General features: G+C 48.2%; 1 protein-coding gene across 2 annotated transcripts in view; it reads right to left on the bottom strand.

The window, feature by feature from the left end:
* Positions 1-1766: 1766 nt before the first annotated feature.
* The window catches only part of plekhm2 (pleckstrin homology domain containing, family M (with RUN domain) member 2), a 28088-nt gene continuing 3131 nt past the window's right edge, over positions 1767-26723 (bottom strand). The window contains exons 3-21 of one of the 2 annotated variants that reach the window (XM_064300726.1): positions 24294-24400; positions 23549-23658; positions 22710-22809; positions 22512-22599; positions 21638-21812; positions 20375-20434; positions 17695-18004; positions 14231-15136; positions 14028-14097; positions 13668-13758; positions 12901-12965; positions 11587-11675; positions 10989-11121; positions 9653-9843; positions 9160-9225; positions 8109-8268; positions 6390-6569; positions 5736-5846; positions 1767-5382 (exon numbers count right to left, since the gene is read on the bottom strand). In XM_064300726.1, the coding sequence (XP_064156796.1) occupies positions 5245-5382; positions 5736-5846; positions 6390-6569; positions 8109-8268; positions 9160-9225; positions 9653-9843; positions 10989-11121; positions 11587-11675; positions 12901-12965; positions 13668-13758; positions 14028-14097; positions 14231-15136; positions 17695-18004; positions 20375-20434; positions 21638-21812; positions 22512-22599; positions 22710-22809; positions 23549-23658; positions 24294-24400 (3150 nt within the window). In that variant the 3' untranslated portion in view covers positions 1767-5244. Of the gene's footprint in view, positions 5383-5735; positions 5847-6389; positions 6570-8108; positions 8269-8301; positions 8605-9159; positions 9226-9652; positions 9844-10988; positions 11122-11586; positions 11676-12900; positions 12966-13667; positions 13759-14027; positions 14098-14230; positions 15137-17694; positions 18005-20374; positions 20435-21637; positions 21813-22511; positions 22600-22709; positions 22810-23548; positions 23659-24293; positions 24401-26723 lie in introns of those variants that run through there. The other variant, XM_064300725.1, reaches the window with a different exon arrangement.

Raw genomic sequence — 26723 nt, 5'->3', positions numbered from 1 at the left:
TGTGTCAGCAACCCCCAGTGGTGTGCCTCTCCCTCCCTCTCTGTTCCGCATGTTGGCCTGTGCTCGGGATCGATGCTCGAACAGTGCCAGCCGCAAAGAGAATTAAACCAGTAAAACTGTTCTCCACCATTATGGCCAGTTACTTGCCAAGGGCCAATAATATGTACCGTGCAAAGTGGATCACTGCAAACTGTCTTAAGATCAGCAACTTCTCCTCAAGGCATACACCCAGCCTGCCAGAAAACAATGCACATTGCTGTTTAAACTGAAGGAGAATATAGAAGAGGGCTGATATCATTCTATTGCATGCATAAATTCAAAGTGTTACTGGGGGAATTCGGTTGTTCTTTTGAGTCGATGGCTTACATTTGCAACAGATGTCTGCTTTAAGAAATTTTACAGCCTTACAAGTATAAGTGTATTATTGTATATATTGTTTAAAAAAAAAACAAAAAACAAAAAACAGGTTCTGTGATTTTGTTTATGATGTGTCTATGCAAACATGATTAATTTCAGACTGAAAACCTAGACAGATTTTTTTTTTCTGGGGGGGGGAGGGATGTGCTCATACTCACGTATTCACATGCACTCCGGTAAGTTGTGTTCTTGCTGCATGATAAAATCGGGGTGGACTTTGGCAACCAGGCAATGAAGCCAGTAAAATGAAACCATCATTCTACCTCCAGGACATGGATACTCAAACCTGGACCTCAAATCCAAATCCGGCCCCGGTTTTCTTTCCCCCCCAGGTTATTAACTGAACGGTTAGTGCTACCGATTGGCCACCTGTATTCACACCTGACTCGCCGGTAAAGGGAGGGTGGAGAACACAGCAGTTGGTGGACCTCCAGGGCCACGATTTGAGCAACACGGTTCCAGCAGAACTCTGGATATGAACGCATACTTTGCGTGGAGATGGATTTTAATTGCTGTTAAATGCAGAGGTGGAAAATCCTGGTTCAGAAAGTAAAAGTCCACCCCAGTATTTTGTGCCAATCTCCAATTCTTCAGCCAGGAGGTAGAGCTAATTAGTGAAATCAGCTGGGCAGAAGAAACACATGGCAGGACTTTTACTTTCTGACCCCTGGACTTTCCCCCTCTGGTTAATTACCTATACATGCAGGAGAAGGCCACTGGAATGCACAGGTGCAAATAAAATAGAAATAAAATGTAGCATGGAATTCTCACATCCGGTGGTACTGCACCTTCAAATGGAAGGCTGAATCCCTCACAGGTAAACGTTTCTTCTTCTTTCATCTGGGCCACATACACACAAAACATGTTGCCATGACATCAGTTCCGTAGAATGCAATTATTCTGTCGGAACGTGAGAGGTCTGAATCCACTGTTGCTAGGCAGATTTACACTCCAGTGTTCTTTCTTTGTCAAGTTCCGGTCATTACTTTAGTAGTTGATGCAGAACATAACCATCTGTTCTGCGCTGAAGGGGCAGATCTCTCAAGGTTAATTATGGGCATTACGCTTTGGTCATTATGCAGGATTTTTGACAAGTAGGTTAGTGTTGCTTTCAACTCTCTGTGGCAAAAGGCTGGGCTTCTTATATTCAACACGGTGGTGAAGTAAGAGTGGAGAAACTGGGTCCAACAAGGCCAGTGTAAGTCATTGCACTTTGGTCAACTGTGGTTATTGTAAATGTGCTATACAAATAAACTTTGACTTGACTTGATTCAGTACAGATTTCACCTCAGGAATAATTAATCCCCACAGAATTAGTCTCTGGGACAAAATATTAGTAGAAAAAAAAATGTTATTTAGAATGATTTATTCATATTGCACCCCATTTACAAACATTATTTTATATGTACATATTCATCTTCATATTAATGTAATATAAAAAAGTACTTCATAACATGCATTTTAATGCTTGTTTGAGGAGAGTTAGAATACATTCATCTCACTTTGCTCACTTCAAATAGAAAAAGAAATGGCTGCACATAATACATCCGTTAAATGAAGATAAAACATGTTAAATAGACACATCTCTGCCATGTAACACTCCCATCAATCAACAGCTGTATTCCACCACTGCCCAGCCATGTCAAAATATCCAGGCACGTTTCTTTCTACATTCCTGAGACTGTTCATCTCACGTTTAATGCCAAAAAAAGTGTTTTATTAAATCTTGACAACTTGCTTTCATGGTACTCTTTCAAAGTTTCGCTGCACCTCTTCCTTTGGACGATTAAACCACCGACAATCCGAGACCCAGTGTAGATTGGGCTCCTGATGAAAGGATAAAGAGGAAAGACGTCGGAGAAGAAATGTGGCGTAAAATTAAAGTAAGAGTGTGAAAGGGCTGGTGTAGAGAGGGAAGCTCGGTACAGCTACAGTGCGGTCCTCTCCCTTTCCCACTGGGGTACACTCTTCAGTCTCCTGAGTCTGGCTCTAAGACACTCTGGAGCATGACCCACAGTGGAATTGAACTGAGGCCTGGCATCACAAATACGCAATGTTATGAAACCATTTCATAACCACTGCTAAAAACTGCAATACTCCGTTTTGAGCACATGAAAGCTGTGGCTTATAGGCTTATTTTTTTTCCGCACGTACCGACGTATCTTTTCAGATGTAGAAATTCTTCTGATACAGGCTCTAATACGCCTGTCATTTAAGATACTCAAAAAAAAAAAACGTGCTCACAGTGTAGTGTGTTCAACAAGTCCCGAACCTCCAACTAGCTGTCAATTTAACACCTTCTGTTAAACTATTTCGGTAATTTTTCCAATGGACAAATTTTCTTTTCCATTTTCGGTTTTTCTTACGGCCACAGACACAAATGAGCAGCCAATTATGAGCATTCCTCACAGGCACTGCAGTCAAAAAAAAAAAAAAAAAAAGAACAATTTAATTATCGTCCAAAAACCAACCATTTATCAGCCAAGTTCCATTCGATTCAAATTTCACCCATAACTTTATCGGTTACCCTGATGAAAACAGACACATACAGACACAGGGGCAGTCACAGTACCTCCCTCTCCCCCTTCTGGGAGACTTCTACCTTCCGTCACACGTCACCATCCAACAATATTTAGGATGATAAATTATCAAAATTTCTAAATGTGTACATTATTACACACTGAGATTGGCATTTTGGAAACAGAAACACTCACAGTGCACTGTGCAGCAGCGCAGGGGTAACTGCTGTAAACTAGATGAGTCACACAAAGACACAAACGGGTCAATCTCATTTGAAAGCGCACTCACAACAGTGACACTGTACAAGTCCGTCGTGTGTTGGCATGCCAACAGTACCTTCACAAACTGTGCAAAACTAGTGCCTGAACCATATCGAGGCCTCTCCCATTAGAGAAGTCCCAGAGACAGCCAGGATGACGTCACACGGAAATACCTCAGCTCGACTGGGTTTGTCAGAAGCCAAAACGTTCCCTGCACCTTCGCTACACTACACCTTCAATGAATAAGGAAAGGAAAGCATCAGGAACAGGGTATTTACTGTATGTAAAAAGCAAGCCCACTCTGCTATTGACAGTGCTAACAATAACATCGCTTTGGGTCTGTAGCTGTCTGTCGCTAGTCCGGCTGGTTTCAGCAGCTGTCAGTCAAATCCTCAGGCTCACTCTCTTCCTGTGCACATGCTGCACTATCTTTGCTGTCAACCAATCAGAGCAGCCCATATGAGTCTATTGTGGGATGGGATTCATACTGCAGTTCCCCTCTGCTACACCTGCGCTATTCAGCAGCGGCCAGCAGAGGGTGCTGTTTCACTGCCCACCACAGACTGCTTCATACGCTGTCGAGCACTCACGTAATACACACTCAGGCACAGACATCAGCACACGACCATTCTGCAGTAAATAAAACAAAGGGGGGAAGAAAAAAAACTACATAAAAATAAATTGTTCTCACATGGAAAAAAGCACATCACAAATGTAACTTGGTTAGTTTGCACATCAGTTGCAACAATTGCTCCCATACGGACAGAAAAAAATTCAAAGAAAAAGCATATCTCAAGTACACAAACACACACACACACACACACACACACACACACACACACACACAAAGACACGCACACACAATGATAAATTAGTTCACACTAAACAAGAATAGGAAAACAATCAACACGGAAAAGATTGTACAGTATGTCCATAGCTAGCAAAACGATCTGTCCAGCCGAGTGCCTCTTTCCCATGCGTTGGGTTATTTTCCGGTTGGCTTAGAGTGTGTGCGTGTCATTGTCCCTGCGCCCTCACATACAGTACCTCCCTACCACAGAACCGGGAGACTTTGAGCTCCCTCTCTATCCCAACCAAGATAAAAAGAAAATCTAGATAATGGAATACATGGACAGGAATGCAGCTTATACAGGCAAAATAAAAATGAAAGCCTTTCATAGTGGCCTCTACCACTTCCCACGAGCACTTCAGTAACCTGTGCCACTCCCAGCCCAGACGCAAAATGTCAACACAAAAACGATCTCGCGACGTCGCTGCAATTCTGTGGCAATGTTACGAGTGTGACAATAAACGTTCCAGTAACGCTGTGAGAACGTTTTGTGAAGGCTGGGAGGGCTCTCTAACCCTTCGAGTACAGCGAGGCACAGTGGTTCTGCGAGGCGTAGATATGTATGCTGAGGACAAACCCACAGGATTGGGGATGCACTGTAGCAGAATTCAGTAATAAAGTGGTCTACTGACTTGTGCAAAACAAAAAAAACAAAAACAAGCCCTGCTACTGACTGACTGACTGAGCGTATTGTCCAAATGGCAATGTTCGCTAATTGGTTTTTCTCATGTCATGCACCAACACAATATGCACTACATATTGGCAATGTCAAAAGAAATGGATTTTTTCCATCCAGAAGCGAACGTTGAGCACGGGCTGCGTTTGAACTGAATGTCTGCACTGCAGGGGGGCGGGTCTATAACAGAGACCGGTGGGTGAAAGGGGGGCGAAAGGGGTGGGGGGGGAGTGATTGAGTGGGACTGCAGTCTTTCACCCAGAACCCCTGCAGGGTAAACGCACGTGCCAGAGGGAGAACGGCGAGGCTGCCCAAACACCAGGCAAACCTGAAGAGCCGGTCCCAGGGCTGCAGTCAACGGAGTCCTGACCTAAAAAACAGAACCATCCCAGAATCCTGCTTCTCCCAGCAGAGCTGCTGCTATACGTACCCATTAATAGTGTGCTAATAATCCATCATGCTAGCGCTACAGCGCTGAAACCCTGTCCCCCTGTCCCCCCCCCCCCCCACCCCCCCCAGGCTCAGCACCAGGGCTCTCTCTGGGCCCGCCCCCGATGGAGACTGTCGCTACGCTGCCACGCGCTCCTGATCAGAGCCAGCGCCTCCCCACAGCGCTTCTGCACGCACGGGTCCGACACGACCCTCTGGGGCAGGGACACCTGGGGGTGGGGGGAGAGGAAGGGGAGAAGGAGGAGAGAGGGTGGGGAGACGGAGGGAGGGGGAAGGAGGGGGGGGCGGGAGAGGGAGAGGACAGTGAGGGAGAGAGGGTGGGGGAGACAGAGAGGGGGGGGAAGGAGAGAGAGAGGAGAGAGGGGAAGGGAGAGAAAGGGGAGAGAGAGAGGAGCAGGATGGGGTGAGGGGAGAGCGAAAAGAGAGAGAGGGAGGGAGGGAGAGAGAGAGAGACGGAGGGAGGGTGAGAGAGGGAAAGAGATAATATATTTATTGAGACAACACCGTTGCAACAGCCGTAGAATTGAGGAAATGTTCTGAACTTCAGCGCGGTCTCCAGGACGCTCTCTTCCACCCAATGTCTCCAGGCGCCAGAGCCAGCAGCGTCCCCCTCACTGCCGCTGAAGTACAGGACCCAGGGGGGCAGGAAGTGAGCGCGGTCCCCCGCAAACTCCTGCAGGAAGAGGAGGAGCGGTGACGCGTTTGCTAGCGAGCACACACGCACACGCAGCCAATACAAAACATCATGCAAACAGACCGGGGTCAAATACGTATTTGTTTTGGATTCAAATTTTCTTTTCTGTGCTCTACTGATCTTGCCTGGTGTAATTGAGCCTGCCAATATGTACAGAAGGTGGGGTTTGCACTTTTTGAGAGCATTTCATTCCAATGGTTCCAATACACCAGTCAAGATAAGCTAAAGCGTGGAAAACAAACACGTATTTTACCCAGGTCTGCACGCAAAACAGACTAAATTCTCTAAACTGAACTCATTTTCAATTGAATGACACATTATAGTAAAGTCAAATGGGGGTTTCAGCCAAATACTTTTGTTGCTGAGTTACAAGATGTTCACAGTAGGCTTGGAAGAGAACTTTCTATGCGTGCAGAAAAAATGTAAACTGCCGTCCGAGGTTCTTCTCACGACACTGACGATCGACCAATCAGGAGAGCGGTAAAAAACGCAAGATTTTGAATGAGTCCCTAAGAGCCTCACGATGATGCAGTACTCCCGGTCCCTCTCCAGGCAGACGCCTGTGATGTCACAAAGGTCCGCCCCTCCCAGCGAGCGGAAGAAGCTGGTCTGGCAGTCCTGATGACACGTCAGCAGCTTCCTGTCCGTCAGCACGAGGCAGCATGGGATGCAGGGGGTGGGCGCCACGCCCTGTGGGATCACCTGCGAGGAAGAGGAGGAGACGGGCTTCAGCGGTGTACCTGGAGAAGGCCTGAGCTCATTCGCCATTCATTTATTCACACTATTAGTGGTAAAGAAAATTACAGAATTTATTACATCATTATTATTATTATTACAGAAACAACACGGAGAGTTATCATTTTTACGATTACCCAGGCAATATTGGACACTAGAAACACTGCATTTAAAAAGGATACAGGAAGTGTTTCCCTGCAGCAGTGGCTGTAAAATAAGTTATTTCATCACAGGCTTCTACGATGATTGATGACATCATAAAATCTCATTATTTAATCGATGAGTCAGCTAGAATGATTCTTAATGACTTCTCGGCTTGTGTACATCCCATAAAATCCCCAGCACACAGTTTTTATGTGGAGAGATCAATCATTCAAACACAGAGATCTGGAGGAAAAGTCCAAATAGTCCCTTAACATAAAAATATGCCCAGAAGTTAAAGAGAAAATTCATAAGATTTTTGCAATTCAGTTTACTTGGGCAATACAGTACAGTGTAGTGTTGCAATCGTTTGGTAAGTGGGGGAAGTTTGTGGTCATGCAAACTGCAGTTTTTTGTTATTTCAGCCAGTGAACCTCACTCTTTCAGAAACTGACTCTGAAGAGCTGATCTATACTTGTAATTCAGTGAGTGGGAAAATTGGTATGACCTTCAGTGTAACCCTTTGAAAAACAAACAGCTGAAGCAGTAATGCAGTAAGAGGCCTTTTAGAGCATAGATACCCATATATGGACCTCAAATACAAATTTCACCCTGGTTTTCTTTTCTATCAGGTAATTAACGGAACATTTAGCGCTGCTGATTGGCCAGACTGTCTTCGCACCTGAGCCCCAGGTAAAGGGAGGGTGGAAATCCAGAAGTTCTCAGCCCTCAAACAAAGACCTGGTTACCACCAGTGGCTGTGATTCAGAGGGGCAGTTTTTGGGAAGACTGGTGATTCAGAAGGGCTCACATCTTTAGAGGCAGGTGATTCAGAGGCTGGTGATTCAGAGGGACTCGTGCCTTTAGAGGCAGGTGATTCAGAGGCTGGTGATTCAGAGGGGAAGTTTTTGGGAAGACCGGTGATTCAGAAGGGCTCACGTCTTTAGAGGCAGGTGATTCAGAGGCTGGTGATTCAGAGGGACTCGTGCCTTTTGAGGCCTGGGATTCAGAGGGGCTGATGCCTATAGAGGCTCATGGCTCAGAGGCTTGTGACACAGAGGCTGGTAATTCAGAGGCAAGGGATTCAAACAGGCCCATGCATTTAGAGGCTGGTGATTCTGAGTGATTTTGAGGCTCACGATTCAGAGGCTTGTGATTCAGATGCTGGTGATTCAAATGCTCACGATTCAGGACCTTGTGATTCAGAGGGGCTCATGCCTATTGAGGCTTGCGACTCAGAGGCTGCCGATTCAGAGGCTGGCAATTAAAAGGCTCATGATTCAGGGGCTGGTGATTCAGAGGCTGGCATTTCACAGTAGCTCATGCCTTTAGAGGCTGGTGACTCAGCGGGGCGGCGTCTCTCACCCCTTTGGAGACAGACTGGCACAGCAGCTGCATCCATTCGGCCATGTCCTGCTCGTTCTCGGCGCTCAGCTCCAGTGCGGGGCGATCGGTCAGGATCACCTGGAAGGAGTGGGGTCTCTCCACGCTGTTCGCCCTGCGGCAGCCCCCACAGTGCTCCCCCCTCCATACAGAGAGAGAGGACCCCACATTATTCACCCAAAATAATCCACACAGAGAGACAGGACCCCAAATTATTCACCCAAAATAATCCACACAGAGAGAGGGGACCCCAAATTATTCACCCAAAATGAAAACACACACAGTGCTCCCCCCTCCACACAGAGAGAGAGAGACAGGACCCCAAATTATTCACCCAAAATGAAAACACACACAGTGCTCCCCCCTCCACACAGAGAGAGAGAGAGGACCCCCAATTATTCACCCAAAATAATCCACACAGAGAGAGACAGGACCCCAAATTATTCACCCAAAATGAAAACACACACAGTGCTCCCCCCTCCACACAGAGAGAGAGAGACAGGACCCCAAATTATTCACCCAAAAAGAAAACGCACACGGACTCATTCAGACAGACAGAAGAAAGTCCAAGCTGCAAACATATTGAAGGCACTCATACACACATACACGTGCCAGTTAGTAAAAATGTGTGATGGCACCCCTGATGCTTAGCAGTGTGAGCCGTCGAAGGCTTTATTGGCAAGGATTTATGTATTGGCTGGCTGGCTGTCGCCAGCATATGGTGCGAAATTAACACCAGCCACCAGCCAAATGCTGGTGAATTTTATCTGTGGCTGGCAAATGTGTCTACTCCACCAGTCACTTTGGCAGGTGATCAGCTGGGGGTCCTGCTCTATCCTAAACATCTAGTTGTGTGGTATAACGGTGAAATTGGCTGGTGAGTTTTGATATGCACCCGCCACTGTGGCACAGTGGGTGGAAAAAGTTCAGTTTCCTGTCCTGTGACTGCTTTTATTAAGACCTGCGTCGCTGCAGACTCCTGCACAGCGGGATTTCTCCCACCGTCCCCGTGCTCAGAGCGCGTGGCTCTTACCCCATGGTGATGGACAGCAGTGGAATCACGTCCGTCCGCTCCGGATACTGATACAGGATCCCGTTGCTGTACGAAAGCGCAAACAGCATTTAAGGTTTGAGCTCAAAAACCTTACAGGAAACAAATCATCTAAACAGTCTAAACCACCCTACATGTCCTTTCCACCACCGACAGACATGTTTCTGTGCCACTCTCAACATGAGAGACACACATTTTTAAAATGAAAGGACTGTAATTAGTGTCACTGGTTACACAAGTACCGGTACTTAACCAGACATTGAAAGATTAAAAATGAAACTGAACCATTACAAGCCCATGCAGTGTGTATACAGTATGAATTCTCATTTTTTGCATTTTTAATACTGCGGTAGTTTCAAGACATATCAATAACAGCCACTGCTCCCATTATGAACTGCATATTCAGTGAATAAATTAAAGGGAGCCCGGCATTGCTAACGCTAACGCTAACGCCCGTCTCCGCTCGCCCTCCTACCTGAGCACCAGGTAGCAGCTCTTCCACTGCTCCTTGCCCAGGTAGGTGGTCCCGGCCCGATACAGCAGCGGCCCCTCCTTAGTGGCGCCGGAGTCCGAGGGCCTGCGCGGCCCCGCCTGGGGGGCCACAGACACGTCCATGGGGTCCTCCCAGTGAGCCAGGGAATACAGCCGGATGCACACGTCCGATACCTGCGAACAGAGCCCCCCCCAAATCAGTCAGCTCACACACAAAACACAAGACTATAAACTCACAAATCTGATACCAGTACACAACCCCCCCCACTCCCTCCCCCACATAACAATCAGCTCATACACAAGACTATAAACTCATCTGAGATTCCTGTACAGACCCCACCCACCACCCCACCCCCCCCCACCACACACACATCCACAGTCAGGTCATACACAAAACTATAAACTAACATGTTAGCGCATGTAGCAGCAATAATATTAGTAGACCTAAGTACCTCTGTTCACTAAAACAGCTTGTAAAATAACACAGCCCATAATGCATAATTTTAGTTATGGTTTGGATTTAGTGACAGATTCTGGCCCACTGAGTTCAAATATGTAATAAAAGCCAGACAGTAAAAAGCTTAGGCTGTGCGGTCAGCTCCTCCCCTGCCCAGACCGTACCTCACACTGAGACTCCTGCCCAGGCCATACCTCACACTGAGACTCCCGCCCAGGCCGTACCTCACACTGGTGCCTCCCCAGCCCAGGCTGTACCTCACACTGAGACTCCTGCCCAGGCCGTACCTCACACTGAGACTCCTGCCCAGGCCGTACCTCACACTGAGACTCCCGCCCAGGCCGTACCTCACACTGAGACCCCTGCCCAGGCCGTACCTCACACTGAGACTCCCGCCCAGGCCGTACCTCACACTGAGACCCCTGCCCAGGCCGTACCTCACACTGAGACTCCCGCCCAGGCCGTACCTCACACTGGTGCCTCCCCAGCCCAGGCTGTACCTCACACTGAGACTCCTGCCCAGGCCGTACCTCACACTGAGACTCCTGCCCAGGCCGTACCTCACACTGCGACTCCTGCCCAGGCCGTACCTCACACTGAGACTCCTGCCCAGGCCGTACCTCACACCGAGACCCCTGCCCAGGCCGTACCTCACACTGAGACTCCTGCCCAGGCCGTACCTCACACTGAGACAACCTGCCCAGGCCGTACCTCACACCGAGACCCCTGCCCAGGCCGTACCTCACACTGAGACTCCTGCCCAGGCCGTACCTCACACTGAGACTCCTGCCCAGGCCGCACCTCACACTGAGACTCCCGCCCAGGCCCGTACCTCACACTGAGACTCCTGCCCAGGCCGTACCTCACACTGAGACTCCTGAGACACAAACTTGGTGAGCGCCAGCTTCTCCATGGTGGCGTCGGTGAGCACCGAGGGGTACGGTGGCTCCCGGCAGCCCTTCACCATCGCCGACCTCAGCACCGCCAGGAACCAGCTGGGCGAGAGAGCAGGGGTTACACAGGGGGAGGGAGAGAGAGAGCAGGGGTTACACAGGGAGAGAGAGAGAGAGAGAGCAGGGGTTACACAGGGAGGGAGGAGAGAGAGAGCAGGGGTTACACAGGGAGGGAGGGAGAGAAGAGAGAGCAGGGGTTGCACAGGGGGAGAGAGAGAGAGCAGGGGTTACACAGGGAGGGAGGGAGAGAGAGAGAGAGCAGGGGTTACACAGGGAGAGAGAGAGAGAGCAGGGGTTACACAATGGGAGAGAGAGAGAGAGAGAGAGAGCAGGGGTTACACAATGGGAGAGAGAGGGCAGGGCCTACACATGGAGAAAGAGAGGGGGAGAGGGGGACAGAAGCAGAGAGCAAGAGGCAGATGGAGAGGAGAGAGACTGAGAAAAAGAGGGAGAGGAGAGAATGAGACAGAGAGAGCACAGCGACAGAAGAGCAGAGGTGACACTCACACAGTCAGGGAGGAGTCAGCGGTGTCCAGCAGGAACTGCCTCCTCCTGTTAGTGCACACCAGTGTGATGGTCTGCTGGTCCAGGCCCACCTGAGACAGAAGCACATCACGCTCACACAGTGCTGGTCCAGAAAGCCATTCTGCTGCTGCAATACACTGACTTCATTAACCCTTTATACAGCAGGATTTCTGGAATGTTTTTTTCAAAATTCCAAGTCAGTTCCAAGTCAACTACAACAGTGTCTTAGATTACCAGCAGTGGTTGTGACATCATAATGTTCTTAACTGAACGCTCTGGTCACATGTTTTTTATCTGACACCTTAAAAGGTTAATGGGACACAAATATGGTTAAGAACCCTCAGGACCATACCGCTCATACCTGAGAGACAGGCAGACAGACAGACAGACAGAGAGTGTGTGTGTGTGTGTGCGCGCGCGCTAGTCACTGGTGAGGATCATGAAAAGGTGGTTTGCAACAAGTTGCAGATAAAAACAGGTTAAATGCAGAGTAGAGCAGCCTGATCCAGCGTCCAGTGCAGGGGAAAGAGCACACAGGATGTGCCAGATTCTCCACTGAGACTGCTTATGGCGTAAGTGCTCAGGGGCTATGCCTCTGGCAGATTTATCTCTTTAAGCAGACTGTTGTTTTACCAGGGAATGCTGCTGACACTTAACCCAGAAATGAGCCAGGCTGCTCAGCCACATACCTCACATTTCCTGCCTGTGACTGGAGGAGCAGGAGCTGCTCTCTGCGAAACATGTGTGCGGAGACCGCAGGGCTGACGCTCACATTTTACACTGTTCAACCAAACACACAATTACACACGCACACACACACACACACACCCAAACACACTCACACACACACTCACTCACTCACACACACACACACACACACACACCCAAACACACTCACACACACACACACACACACATATACAGAAACACACACCCACACACACCCACACACACACACACATACAGAAACACACACCCACACACACTCACACACACGCACACGCACACTCACACTCACACACACACGCACACACTCACACAAACACATACAGAAACACCAGCACACACACAAAACAAACACATAGAGAAACACGCACGCACGCACATACAGTGCACATGGACACACACACATGTATACAGGCGCACACACACACACATACACACACACAGTTACACAATTACACACACTCTCACACACACACACACAGTACACATAAACATGCAAATGAACACACACGCAGGGTTACATGATCACACACTCACACACACACACATAGCAGTACGTCAGTTACTCACAGAAATGTAGTCCAGCTCATTGTAGGACACGGCCTCCTCCACTGTGTAGGGCTTCTCAGCGGCCCCTGGGAGACACACAGGGACACAGCCATGATGTCACACACCTCCCATGATGTCACACGCCTTCCATGATGTCACACGCCTTCCAGATCAACACCAGTGCTCACTTCCCAAAGCAATAATAATCACAATGTGTTCACGCAGAAATGAGAATATATTTCCACTTACTCCTCCTCCTGCAGCAGGGCAGTGTGGTTGTTAAGGCACTGACATATTTAACCCTAACTTTTTCAGTAAACAAATTTCAGAATGGTTGCCAAGGCAACAAACAACAGTTGATTCAGGGGTTATTGACCTCTGCAATTGCTGTGATGGATTGTGGGTGTTCACACTATACAGCAGTAAATATTCAACGGAAACTATTCTGAACAGCCTAAAGCCAACACAGAGTGCTCTGTCTACATCTCAATGCCTGCATTGAGAAGGAGACATTATGACAGCACTGGCTACAAGGCAAAGCCTGTTTACTCAGGCATGAGAACCTTATCGACCCGCAGAGAGAAAGCTCTATGTTCAGAGGGAAGAACTGCACACACGGCGGAAGGTAAAGAAGCTCAACAGAGCTGAACAGGGCTGAACAGAGCCTAACAGAGCTGAACAGAGCTGAACAGAGCTGAACAGGGCTGAACAGGGCTGAACAGGGCTGAACAGGGCTGAACAGAGCCGAACAGAGCCAAACCCGTGACAGCAGGCCCAGGTGAGCCCACCTTTGCGGAGCAGGTAGATGTAGCAGTCTGTCAGCAGCAGGTAGAGGGGCTGCAGGTCCCCTTCCATATGGCCTGTGCTCATCCTCAGCATCTGAGACAGAACACAGAGGTCAGTGTGGCCACCACACCAGCCCCAAACACAGAAGGGGACAACACACTGCTGCCAAATTCACACGCACAAAGCACAGTGCCTCAGTCGTGAATATTAAGAGATAATGAGTTAAATGATGTTAACTGAATACTGTTTAGACGAGAGAACGTTGCAGGACAAAATTACCTAATTAGTAGTAAGTCAATCCACAGCCCCCCCTCACTCCCACATACACACACACACACTTTGTCCAAGTACCTCATCCCTACCTTGAAAAGCTGTTCCTCGTTCTCCCTGAACACGTGGATCATGAGCAGCAGCAGGTGGTTGTTGTCCACCCTGAAACACAGAGGTGGCTCTGTCAGCACCACGGCCATTTCACCCTGGAGTCCGGATCAATTCAGCATACAGCGAGCTAACCCCGCGCGCGCGGCTAACCCGCAGAGCTAAACACACAGCGACGACTCATCACCTGAACTCAGCAGGATGGGTCCCGTCCACCGGACTGGCCCTGTTCTCTTCGCCATCTTCCTCTTCCTCGTCCGGCTCTCCCTCCTCCCCGTTCTCTGGCAGGCCGGTGCCGTTCTCCACTGGCACCGCCCGCACTTCCCGTTCTCCCTCCTTCCCCTCTTCCTCCTGCTCCTCCTCCTCCTCCTCCTCCGTGGCTACGGCGAGGGAAGGGCCCTGTCCCTCTGCTTCTCCCTCATCTTCATGGCCACCATGTAGAGCCGGCGGCTGGCCATGCCCTGCAGGGTCATGGTGCCCACCACCCGGGGCAGCAGGCTCTGGACTGTGGGGGGCAAAGCGGTAGAAGTCGGCAGGGGCCGGGGGGGCCCGCAGGAAGTTGGGGTCCGCGGCCACGGGACGGTCCCGGGGAGACGGGTCGGGCGGCTCCCCCCCGGAATCCCCCCGAAAGGGCTGCTGCTGAGGGGGCGGGGAGCTGGCTTTAGCCTCGGGGGTGGAGCCCGCCGCCGCCGCCACCCCCCCCTCGCCCTCCCCCCAGCCCTGCCCGTCCAGGGCGCCATCCAGCCTGTCCATCACCTCCCTCAGGGGCTGGCCCACGCTCTCCATGGAGGTGTCCGTCATCTCGGGGAGCCTCAGCAAGCCCGCCGCCTCTTCGTCCCCCTCCGCCGCACCTTCCTCTTCCTCCCCCTCGCTCCTCCTCCTCCTCCTCGCCGCCGCGCCCGCCCCGGGACCCGCCCCCGGCGTGGAGGCGACCCCCCACCCCTCCCCGAGCGCGGAGCCCGGCGTGCCCGGTTCCTGGGAGTCCTCCTCGCCCTCGTCCCCCCCCGGGGGGCTGCCGTTTCGGCTGCTGCTCACCGACTCCATCGCCTCCCTCCCCCGCCTCTTCTTCCCCGGCTTCCTGCGCCGGGCCAGGCTACAGGAAGAGAGAGAAAAAAAAAAGAAAACGGGAATAAATGGATTTAAAAAGAAGGTAAAGGAAAAAAACAAGACAAAAAAGCCTGCATTGCATGTTCTCCTACACTGAATCCATTGTGCTCCACCTAGGGTGTCAGATGGGGTAACATGCCCTTTCATGGGGATGTGCAAAGCCAAGCATAGCAGTGGCAGTCCAAGATGGCTGCTGGTCAGGGTTCTATTAGCTCTGTGGCGTGAAGCACTCAGTCTGTCATAGACATGGCCTGTGAACTCACGTCATAATGCGTGCAATCTTAGGTCACTAGGGATGGACAACTCTTCATTTTATTAATAAATATTCCGAAACAATGAACCGACTTTAAATAACTTTTAATTCCCCGTTTTTTTTTTTCTCCCTCTGTGCAAAATGAAGTGTGATTGTAGATCTGCATGTTGTCGCAATGTCTTCAGTAAATCTGGGGAAGGGGGGGGGTGGGGCAAACCACAGCAGCATAGGCATGTTACAAAATGGCTGCTGCTAGCTGCAGTATGTTCTCACTCTGCAATCTGCCAGGTCAGCAGCCCCAGCTTGCTGCACCAGAGGGCTACGCAACCAGCACAGCTTCAGCATGCAGGCTGCAGAAGCTCCATTAACTAGAGCTCACAGCTGAACAAAGACTACAGCAACGTCCTGCTGAACACAACCCCCCAGGGTCCTCCCACCTAGAAAACTCTATGGCCCAGAGTGGGAACTGATGCATTCAGAATTCAGTCCAGGCCATAGAGCATATGACTGTATTAAGAACAAGTACAGCAGGATGCACAACCCAGCAGCCCTTCAAATTTCTTCATATTTACTGTCACAAGTAGAATATATTTAAATTTTAGTAAGCACAATGCAACCATTAAGCCAGGGGTCTCACCCTAGAGGGCCGCAGTCTCAGCTGGTTTGTGTGATTATCTTTCAATCAGCAGCCAATTTAGGCCTTGGAAACAAGGCACAGTTAGTCAACCACTGCTAACAAGACTTAAATTAAGACTTACATCAAGCATTTAAGTGCAAGAACACACACAAAAACCAGTACACAAACAGCAGCCCACAGGGATTTGAGTTTGAGATCCCTACATTAGGAGTTTCAGAAACATCTCTGAGGTTGGGAATACTGGCACTAATGTCAGGAATACTGGCACTAAAGCTAGGAAAACTGGCACTAAAGCTAGGAATACTGGCACTAATGTCAGGAATACTGGCACTAAAGCTAGGAAAACTGGCACTAAAGCTAGGAATACTGGCACTAAAGCTAGGAATACTGGCACTAATGTCAGGAATACTGGCACTAAAGCTAGGAAAACTGGCACTAAAGCTAGGAATACTGGCACTAATGTCAGGAATACTGGCACTAAAGCTAGGAAAACTGGCACTAAAGCTAGGAATACTGGCACTAAAGCTAGGAATACTGGCACTAATGTCAGGAATACTGGCACTAAAGCTAGGAAAACTGGCACTAAAGCTAGGAATACTGGCACTAATGTCAGGAATACTGGCACTAAAGCTAGGAAAACTGGCACTAAAGCTAGGAATACTGGCACTAATGTCAGGAATACTGGCACTAAAGCTAGGAAAACTGGCACTAAAGCTAGGAATACTGGCACTAATGTCAGGAATACTGGCACTAAAGCTAGGAAAACTGGCACTAAAGCTAGGAATACTGGCACTAAAGCTAGGAATACTGGCACTAATGTCAGGAATACTGGCACTAAAGCTAGGAAAACTGGCACTAAAGCTAGGAATACTGGCACTAATGTCAGGAATACTGGCACTAAAGCTAGGAAAACTGGCACTAAAGCTAGGAATACTGGCACTAATGTCAGGAATACTGGCACTAAAGCTAGGAAAACTGGCACTAAAGCTAGGAATACTGGCACTAATGTCAGGAATACTGGCACTAAAGCTAGGAAAACTGGCACTAAAGCTAGGAAAACTGGCACTAAAGCTAGGAATACTGGCACTAATGTTAGGAATACTGGCACTAATGTTAGGAATACTGGCACTAATGTTAGGAATACTGGCACTAATGTTAGGAATACTGGCACTAATGTTAGGAATACTGGCACTAATGTTAGGAATACTGGCACTAATGTTAGGAATACTGGCACTAATGTTAGGAATACATTTACATTACATTTACATTACAGGCATTTAGCAGACGCTCTTATCCAGAGCGACTTACACAACTTTTACATAGCATTTTTACATTGTATCCATTTATACAGCTGGATATATACTGAAGCAATTTCGGTTAAGTACCTTGCTCAAGGGTACAACGGCAATGTCCTACCCGGGAATCGAACCTGCAACCTCTCGGGTACAAGCCCAGTTCCTTACCCACTGTGCTACATTCCGTCCTAAGAATAACTGCACTAATGTTAGGAATACTGGCGCTAATGTTAGGAATACTGGCACTAAAGCTAGGAATACTGGCACTAGTGTTAGGAATACTGGCACTAATGTTAGGAATACTAGTGCTAATGTTAGGAATACTGGTGCTAATCGGATGGGTCCGGAAGGCTGCTGACCGGATGACCTCCAGCTCGGTGCTGGTGCTCTCCGTCTCGTCGCCGGTGGTGGTGTCGTGCCGGCTGGCCGCGTGGACGGGCGTGACGTCGGCGGAGGTGTTGGTGTCCGAGTCCTCGTTGAAGGGGTTGTGCCGAAACGTGGGGCTGCGCGGCGGGACCGGGGGCCCCCTCGGCGTCACCGGCGTCCCCGCCCCCAGCGCCGCCCCCGCCCCGGCTCCCGCCGCCCCCGCCCCCGTCGGCAGGACGACCGCGGTCTGGGGGTCAGAGGCCGCAGAACGAGGACAGCTGACCGGGTCGGTGAGGTCACCTTCTGTCAGAAGAGGGAAAAGAGGACAGAGACTCACACAGGCATCATGCACATCACATTAGTGGCACACACTTTGGCAGGGGGGCACAGAAGCTGCACTGTGATTGGACAGCGGGCGTACGAAAGAGCAGGAAGCATGCGGACAGACAGACACGGGTCCGGGTGCAGATTCAAACTGCACAGAGCGCATACTAACACACCAGCACCAGCTACTGAACAGGAAAGAGGCGCATGTATTCTATATATTTGTGTGTGTGTGTACGTGTGTGTGTATTATATATATATATATATATACATACATACATACATATACATACATACATACTGAGCATAGAAAGCAAAGAAAAAGACTGAGCGGTTCTCTTGCTTTCTTTGCTCAGACATGGCCAAAATCCCCCCAAAATATCCCCATGCTTTACAAACTCTTTACAAAGGCATAAACCTCAAAGCGTGTGAGTTTCATTGAGCTGCATCAGGCATTGCAGTGTGCATTAGTACCATAACAGACCTGGAGACAACAAAAAAAAAAACCTTCCAGTAAAGAAGCAGCCTGCAAAATAATACACATCTATTCCCCTAACAGCAAATCTTTCCCATGACTAATCAGTAATTACACAACTATAATATTACGTAATGTCTAAATGATGACAATAAAATATATGCAGTGTTTTACCTGTCGTAAAAATGCTGTCACCTTATCATGCCCTGACATCTCAGCAGAATGAAAACTACTTCCCTGTATATCTGTCTATTAGTGCCTTTACCGGAGATGTCGCAGTAAATCAAACAAATGGCAGCACTGTCTAATTCCACCCACATAACCAGCCACTGCGTTTGACATGAACCCTAAAGGAAAAACAGAGGACCGAAATATGATCGACATGCAGAAGCTGAATCCCACCGAGCCTAAAAAATCAATCTATTTGAACTCATAACTTTGATGCTCAACAAATCTAGGCCAATAATGCCGAAACAGATTTACTGAATCCAAAACGAGACCCAAATAACCCCCCAAAAACAGACAGGCAGAAAGGAACAGCGATGACAAAGGAAACCCTTCTGGCTGTGCCCAAAAAGTGCAGCCGCAAACACCATTTACCTGCGTAAGCCTAAAAGCTCCACACGCCAAAGCTGCAAGCAACACAGCAAAGAGCTTCGTTTTTTAAACACAGGCCACAACCAACAGCACTGCAGTGGCTGATCTGTCAGGGTGTCAGTGTGCTTTGGAGATCGAGTCGCCCAATGAAACCAGGTCAGCCTGACGCCAGGCGGCCATCTTTCAGCAGGAGCACCAGAACGCACGAGCCGAAACGGGTTCTAGCGTTCGCCGTACACCTCAGTGAAATGAGGCTGTGATTTCCCGGCCAATTTTATAAACACCTGATAAGGACCCTGGGCTGGCCAGGACACACAGGACACACAGTATCAGCCCAGACCTGAGCTCTTCAGTGGCCATGGGGAGTGTAGCCAGTCTCATCTGGAGCGTGCCCTCTCCTACAGGACAGTGTCCCACTCACGCCAGGAGAGCAGTATTATTGCGTGAGCCGACACCCCAGCAGCCTGATTAATCCTGGATCATATGTGTATTTCACCTGAAGTAAACGTATTCATAAATTACAGGTATGATTTATGATCATACCAGAACACAGGTGTGCTCGTCTTTACCATAAGTATAGACTTGCACAGTGAGGCAATCTTGCTTATGTTTTCTTTTTTTTCCAGAAATGACCATTTCTAGCGCATGGCCCACAATGCAATGCTGGGTCTGAACTTAGGTTCGATATACAGGCCACATGGCAGCACATTCCATTCTACTGAAACATAGAATTAACTTGTCTTATTTTGACTTGAGCACGGCTTATTTTGCAAGACTGTCAACCTATTCTAAATGTATGACCAAAACTACTGCAGCTGCCAACTGAAATTCTGAAACATAAATTAACCCTTTCACTTGTGTCATTTTGTCGGCGTGAACCTTAGCAAAGCGTTGATATGCTTTAATTACCTATCATCTTTCAACGTGCAATCTTTTAACAGGAGACACAGGACTGCCATCACACACAACCATTCCATCCTTCCAGCAATTAGTCCACGGTGCGGAAGATCAAGGACATTTTTAGGCAGGATTCCCGGAAAAAAAAAAAAAGAAAAAGCTGCCGCACTCTACTGCCCCCTAGCGGTTAAGGCGAAGCAGGCGGCCCGGCGCGGAGTCACGCCGCATGCGCAGTAGTGCATGCACTGTGACACGCTGCAGAACGGAACGGACGTGCGACACTGTGAGCGCAGAGAGGGACGGGGGATGGGAAGCTGAGGGTGGCCCGGGGGGGGGGGGAAGGGGGGTTGGATGGGGGGGTGGAATAAACCGTGTCCCACCTTCCCATGCTGCACTTGGCATTGACTGCAACACGGGGAAGATGTCACCGAAATCATAATCTAAAAAAAAAGGAGGCATGACACTCAGCATTAGCTGGGAAGGAATGATGAGAGAGAGAGAGAAAGGGGGGGAGAGGAGAGCAGAGCAGGGGGAGAGAGAGAGGGAGAAAGAGGGGAGGAAAGAGAGAGGGACAGAGAGGGACAGTGAGAGGGAGAGGGGGGAGGGAGGGAGGGAGAAAGAGAGAGACAGAGTAGATAGAGAGAGTGAGAGAGAGACAGAGAGAGAGAGAGAGAGAGAGAGAGAGAGAGGGAGGGGAAACAACAAATAATATAAACAAAGAAATATGACCTGAGAAACAGTGAGCATGAAGGAAAAAACAGAAAACATCAATATATGAATAACCAAAACCAGGGCTGGGACCACTGATGCATCTTTGCATGGAAAACAAAAACAAAATTTACTAAACAATAAAAAAACCCTATGCACATGCAGCGTATAACGCACTGCCATAGATTTAGCATCTCCATTATTATGTTCAGTTTTCCAATTCAGGTTCCTGACAAACTAATGTTACAAAATATGAGACAAATATTTATTCATTTAAACCTCAATATTAATGCAAGACATTGTAGCAGATTACACTCAGAATACAAAATACTAATTTGGCAATAGGGCCTTCTGCAAACTACCCTGGTAAGATTTTGCAGATTTTACTTTTTTTGAAGAGTCATATGCAAATTTCTTTCAGAAATGATTGCTGGGGGTTTATTACTCTGAACACACTTTCAGTTTTCTGTTGCGTCTTTTGAAAGGGATATCAATCCTTTTGACGATCTATGCAACGATGCATTTGGCCCACATACAAATGAAACAAACTGATCAAATTAAAACAGGGAGTGTAATGTTGGGAAATTTGGCAGGCAGACAAGGAGGATGCCCATTGGAATTTTTACATTTTACTTCCTACCAACTCACAAAGGTAAATCATAAGACTCAGTGCAAAACTCTCACCATTGGTGCTGTTAAATAATGGTGAGTTTTTGCAGGACATCTTAGTTCACCCTAGATAGGAAGCAGGAATTAAAGTGTGAAAGTCCATTTTTGATTGTACTTATTGGTGCAATTTTTTTTTGCCAATTAACCCATTAAAGGACCTGCGTAGTGTTCCAGTCAATTCCAGTGCAGTGTCAGGCGAATGAACCAGCACAATCAAAACCGCGCGTGTGTGTGTGTCTACGCGCAAGCCCGCTGCAGTTCCTCACCCTCACTGGAGGGGGCGATGGCGCTGTCGTCCCACTCCAGGTTAGTGGAGGTCAGCGAGGTGAAGGAGTGCAGGGAGAGGCTGTCGGAGCTGGGCAGACGCTCTTCGAAGTCGGGCAGGTTCTGGGGTTTGTAGTATTCGGGCATGTAAGGCGCGACGTCCAGGTACGGGACGTCCTAGAGACAACGGGGAGAGGAGGGGAAAAGGAGAGTATGAATCATAGACTGTAGAAAAATATGGACATTAAGTCATTGTGACGACACCCATTGACTCTCCATGGGTTTGGCGAAAAGGGTTTTGAAGCATGGGAAGTGTAGTTTGTGAGCGCCGCCATGTTGTACATATTGGAGACAGCGACTGCGCAGTAGGGATTTGTAGTCCGATCGTTCACTCAGCACATGAGATACAGTGACTCAGCAGTGATGCAATCGGCCCCTGATTCATCCAAAAAATACTACCGGCTTGTCCAAATAGCACAATGACTTAACAAATCGGCATATGGAGAGACATTAGACAAAGAAAAAACTCCCATTGCTAGCTACTTTTTCTTGTGGAAAAAAATTATTGACTGCCTATTTTGACCGTATTGTTTCCATTAACTTGCATTAAAATGGGTGGCTGAAACACCTATACTGGAGCCAGCCGCACTGGCGCTAGTGAGAAACGTCTCTCAACATGACCAGAAAGCGAGCTTCAAAAACACAGCCCTGTTTTGGCCGCTGGGTTTGAGAGAGGGGACGATATAAAGATCCATCATATGATGAGTTTTAATGGTCTGATAATACACTAGGGCAAGCAAACAGAAGACAGCCACCCTACGGAGGAGTACTGTCCGCCTGCCTGTCACACTGATTAGGAGAGAGGAGAAGTCATACCAGCTCCAGGTCAAATCGGATGAATTCCAGTCCAGACACCAGGGTGAGGAAGAGGGTGAGGTGGTCGTGGCTGCAGACCAAGGCGTTTCTGGAACACAGGCAGATCTCTTCCGTTTATTCAACCCGACAACAGGCAGAAACGAACAAAAACTCTACAGACCAAGAGATGCAGTCCACCTCAGAGGCGCAGACACTCACTTGAAGTAGTACTTCTGCAGCAAGCCCTGGTTCTCCTGGAACAGACGGAGGTAGCTCTCCAGGGAGCTTTCGCTTAACGCCAGGTATAACCAGGCCCGACCTACACAGCATCCAGGTAAAAAAAAATGTAAATTATTAATCAGCCATAAAAAAAAACAAGGAGTTTCTCCAGCATGAGCTGAAGTGTGCTTACAGAATAGGACTCTCCAGAACAGTCGGGTCAGCTTGGTAGCTAGCTATCATAGTCAAACCAGCCAAGACAGTGATGCGTTTCACCGTTCAAAAAAAATGAACAAAACCTTTACGATTTCATGCCTATGACTAGGTTCTGCTGCTACAATTACGCATTGGTTGAATATTCATGCGCCCTAATTGGGTCTGTCTAGATTTCAGTGCGTCGTGCCAAGAAAGGCATATTTCGTCCAGATGTAGAGTCATACCAACTCAAGGCTTCAACAGAGATAAGATATAAGGTGAACATAATTATACCATTAATAAATATGAACTTAAAAATGAATGACTGAACAGAACAAGATGACACAAAAATAGGAGATGTACAAACATGAAAGTGCAAGGCAAAGCCTCAGCTTATAGGGAGCGAGTCTAGTGGTTTCAGAAAATATACTGTATATAGTATACACAAAAAAAATAAGTGTTTATAGTATTCACACAAAGTATGCTGGTAGGGGCTGCCATTTAAAAGCATGATGATGCATGGGTAAAGGCACAGGATACGTTTTATGTATGTTTTTGAGTACATCTCACTCAAAGCACTGTGTCTTATGCTGGTAACAGATCTGTCACTGGGCAAAAACAAAAAAACAAGGCTGTGCTCGTACTGCGGCCGAGGTTGGTGGCAATGTGCTGCAGCTCCTCGATCTGCCGGACGGCTTCCTTGCGGGTGAAATGCAGGACCAGGACCCAGTAACCCGAGGAGATGTCCTGCAGCCTGGAAATCAAGAGGAAAACGGGGAGATTTAGAAACAGGTCGTTTACCCCCCCACCCTCAAAGTCCACATTCATCCGTTTTTCGTGTATAAATCTGACGTGCCTCGCAGCAATTACGAACAGCACAAATGAAACGCATATGAAATGAAGAACAGGAAACAGACAGCCTAAACAACAGTGGTAGCAGCCGTACTCATAAATGGCGCGCGCTCACTGGCCCCTCCCCGCCACGCCCCAGCCGTACCCACACAGCAGGGCGTGGTCCAGGTGCTCACACATAAACAGGGCTCTCGCTCTGGCCCTGCCCCCACCCTGCCCCGCCCCGCCCCGCCCCGCCCCACCCCTCCTCTCCCCACCGTACCCGTAAAGCAGGGCGTGGTCCAGGTGCTCACACATAAACAGCCCTGCTCTTGCTCAGGCCCCGCCCTGCCCTGCCCTGCCCCTCCTCTCCCCACCGTACCCGTAAAGCAGGGGGTGGTCCAGGTGCTCACACATAAACAGCGCTCTCGCTCTGGCCTGCCCCCCTGTCCGCCCTCCACGACCCGTAAGCGGGCGTGGCCAGGTGCTCACACATAAACAGCCCTGCTCTTGCTCAGGCCCGCCCTGCCCCACCCCACCCCACCCACCCAGTCGTACCCGTAAAGCAGGGCGTGGTCCAGGTGCTCACAGAGCCGCTGCAGGACGCGGTCGTGGTTCCGGATCGCCGGCGTCTCATCCTCACAGGCGGCGAAGTAGCTCTGCAGCTGAAAGCAGGAAATGGCCGGAGGAAATTCAGCAGACCCTGAAATTCTTAATTAGATTTTTACTCTTCAGAACACACGCTCTCACTCCCACATCAGATGATGTTTCCACTGAATAAAGAGATCTGAAACATCTCATTGTATCCAGCAGTATTAAAAATAAGCGTATCATTAACGTGGGGGTCAACTGAAGTTGTAACATTTTTATACCTTTCTGCCTACACGCTACAGACACAACTTTTCCATATTAAAGCAAATTAGCACTTTAATTGATTTTTTTGTTCTGGATATGCACAAAAAACACAAATAATAAGCGTTTTTGGTTGAGATACAGCCTTGAAACCAGCACACAAGGACAGTATATTTCACAGCAGGATCTGTGTTGGTCCACAACATAATCAGTGAGTCTCCGACTTCTCCTTTTCCAATGCACTAATTGGAGCCCCTTACTGGTTCTAAGCTAAGCCTATAAAATAAACAGCAATTAACCTTGACATTTCTGATATGTGACCTGCACTGTTTCTGCAGAAATGAGACATTAGCTAGGTCATATGGTACTGGTGTAAGTCCTAGGCTTTCTGCCATTTCCCCAAAACGCACTGAGAGCTTGTTGTGCCTCTTTATGAAAATGCAGGGCTCTATGTTAACATTTCTTCCAAAGAGCACATGTGCTCCTAAGCCGAAAAATCTAGATGCACACTAATGCATCCCAATTAGTAGATGTGCTGCTAAATTATTTATCCAGTCAGCACATATCAAATTTCAGGAGCAAACACTCCTACAATGGGAGCTCTGTGGAGCCCAGGAATGTAGTTTGACTTGAGTCAACAACATGTGGGCAGGCAGCAACACAACTTTTTTTTTTGTCACAACATTACTTTCTCCTGCACGCAGTCAATGCTGGCCTGCATTCAATCAACAAATGTAAGCATGAGGCTTCTTCCAATTAAGAATACTGCCACTAAGGAATGACCGGTCGAGTTCGGCTGTCCTCAGCCAATGCATAGCATTGGTGGTGAGCTTGCTGAGTAAGACCGGCTGTCTTTTAAATACCCAAGCGAAGCAATCCCACAGCGGGTGGCTCAGCACACACGAGCTTCCCTTGCACTTTTCCACCAGCGGGCAGCAGGAACAGAAACATGCTAACCCCGACTGCAGGCAGCCGCATTTCTCTCACAGAGAGAGACCGCGATGCACGGGAGCGCTGGAGACCAGCGTCAGTGCCCGCTGCTCGCCGTCAGACTGCGTCTGTGCACGAGCCATTCCGATGAAAACCCGCAACCCCCCCGAGTGGCTATGCAAGCAGGGTGTGGGGGAACGGATGGGTGGCAGCCTGCCTGTATGTCCACAACTCAGGCAATAAGCCACTTAGCAGTAAGCTAAGCTTTTGCATAAAATGTTATTGATTAAGCTAGGCCATATGACATGTTTAAAAAAAAATAATAATACTCCATCGTTCTCGTGCAAAATACAAGCGAATACAAATATCAATTAAAAAACATGCCATTTTACACTTCCACAGATGATGCCCCCACAGTTGAGTTTCTGTTGTCACAAAATGAAGCAATGAATGCAAAGGAGGACTGTACTTAGTGACAATACATAATACTTTCGTATTAGACAAAATGCTGCAGCTATCTCTTATCTGAAATAAGAATAAATGCAGCTGACACAAATCCATAAGCAGTTCCTCTCCTATTTAACAATGTGTATCATCATCATATGGCCTGACCAGGTGTGATAAAACTCTCAAAGTCAACCTCTGTGGATAAAGTTGAATGCTCTGTGTCGTAAAAAAATGAAGTATCAAAAAAACGCAATACCCACATCAAAGTCCACAATGCAAGAGAACACATCACTCACAGAAAGAAAAATACCCCGCAAACAGTTTAATGTTCCCAAGTTCCATTTGTCATCTTGGTGGAATTTCTGTTTAAAGCTCCCAAGTGTAATGTATGTGGTGAAGGGTACAACATTTCCACCAGGTGTTTTGTCCTGACACAAAAGAACCGAGGTATGTCTTAATCCTGACCAAAATGTTCCCTATGCTGCACAGCTGAAATAATCACAATCTGCCAAACATTATTCATTCTCTCTAAATAAAGATAAGATCTGCACTAGGCTAACAACAGCTGATTGACAAAAATGACTAAAATATGCATTTTACATACTGAGAAATCAATGCAAAAATTTGCAGCAATATTACGCTAGGCGTGTTTATGAATATCGCAAATACAAATGAAATAACTTTGCAGACTAATCACGCATGCTTTCTTTGCTAAACTTCGTATTCAGTTGTAGTATTATTAGCTGTCGTTGTTATCTT

The sequence above is a fragment of the Anguilla rostrata genome, chromosome 11, assembly GCF_018555375.3.
Source record: "Anguilla rostrata isolate EN2019 chromosome 11, ASM1855537v3, whole genome shotgun sequence".
Classification (NCBI taxonomy): domain Eukaryota; kingdom Metazoa; phylum Chordata; class Actinopteri; order Anguilliformes; family Anguillidae; genus Anguilla; species Anguilla rostrata.
The sequence above is the reverse complement of the archived record's forward strand: the minus strand, read 5'-3'. Positions and strand labels throughout refer to the sequence as shown.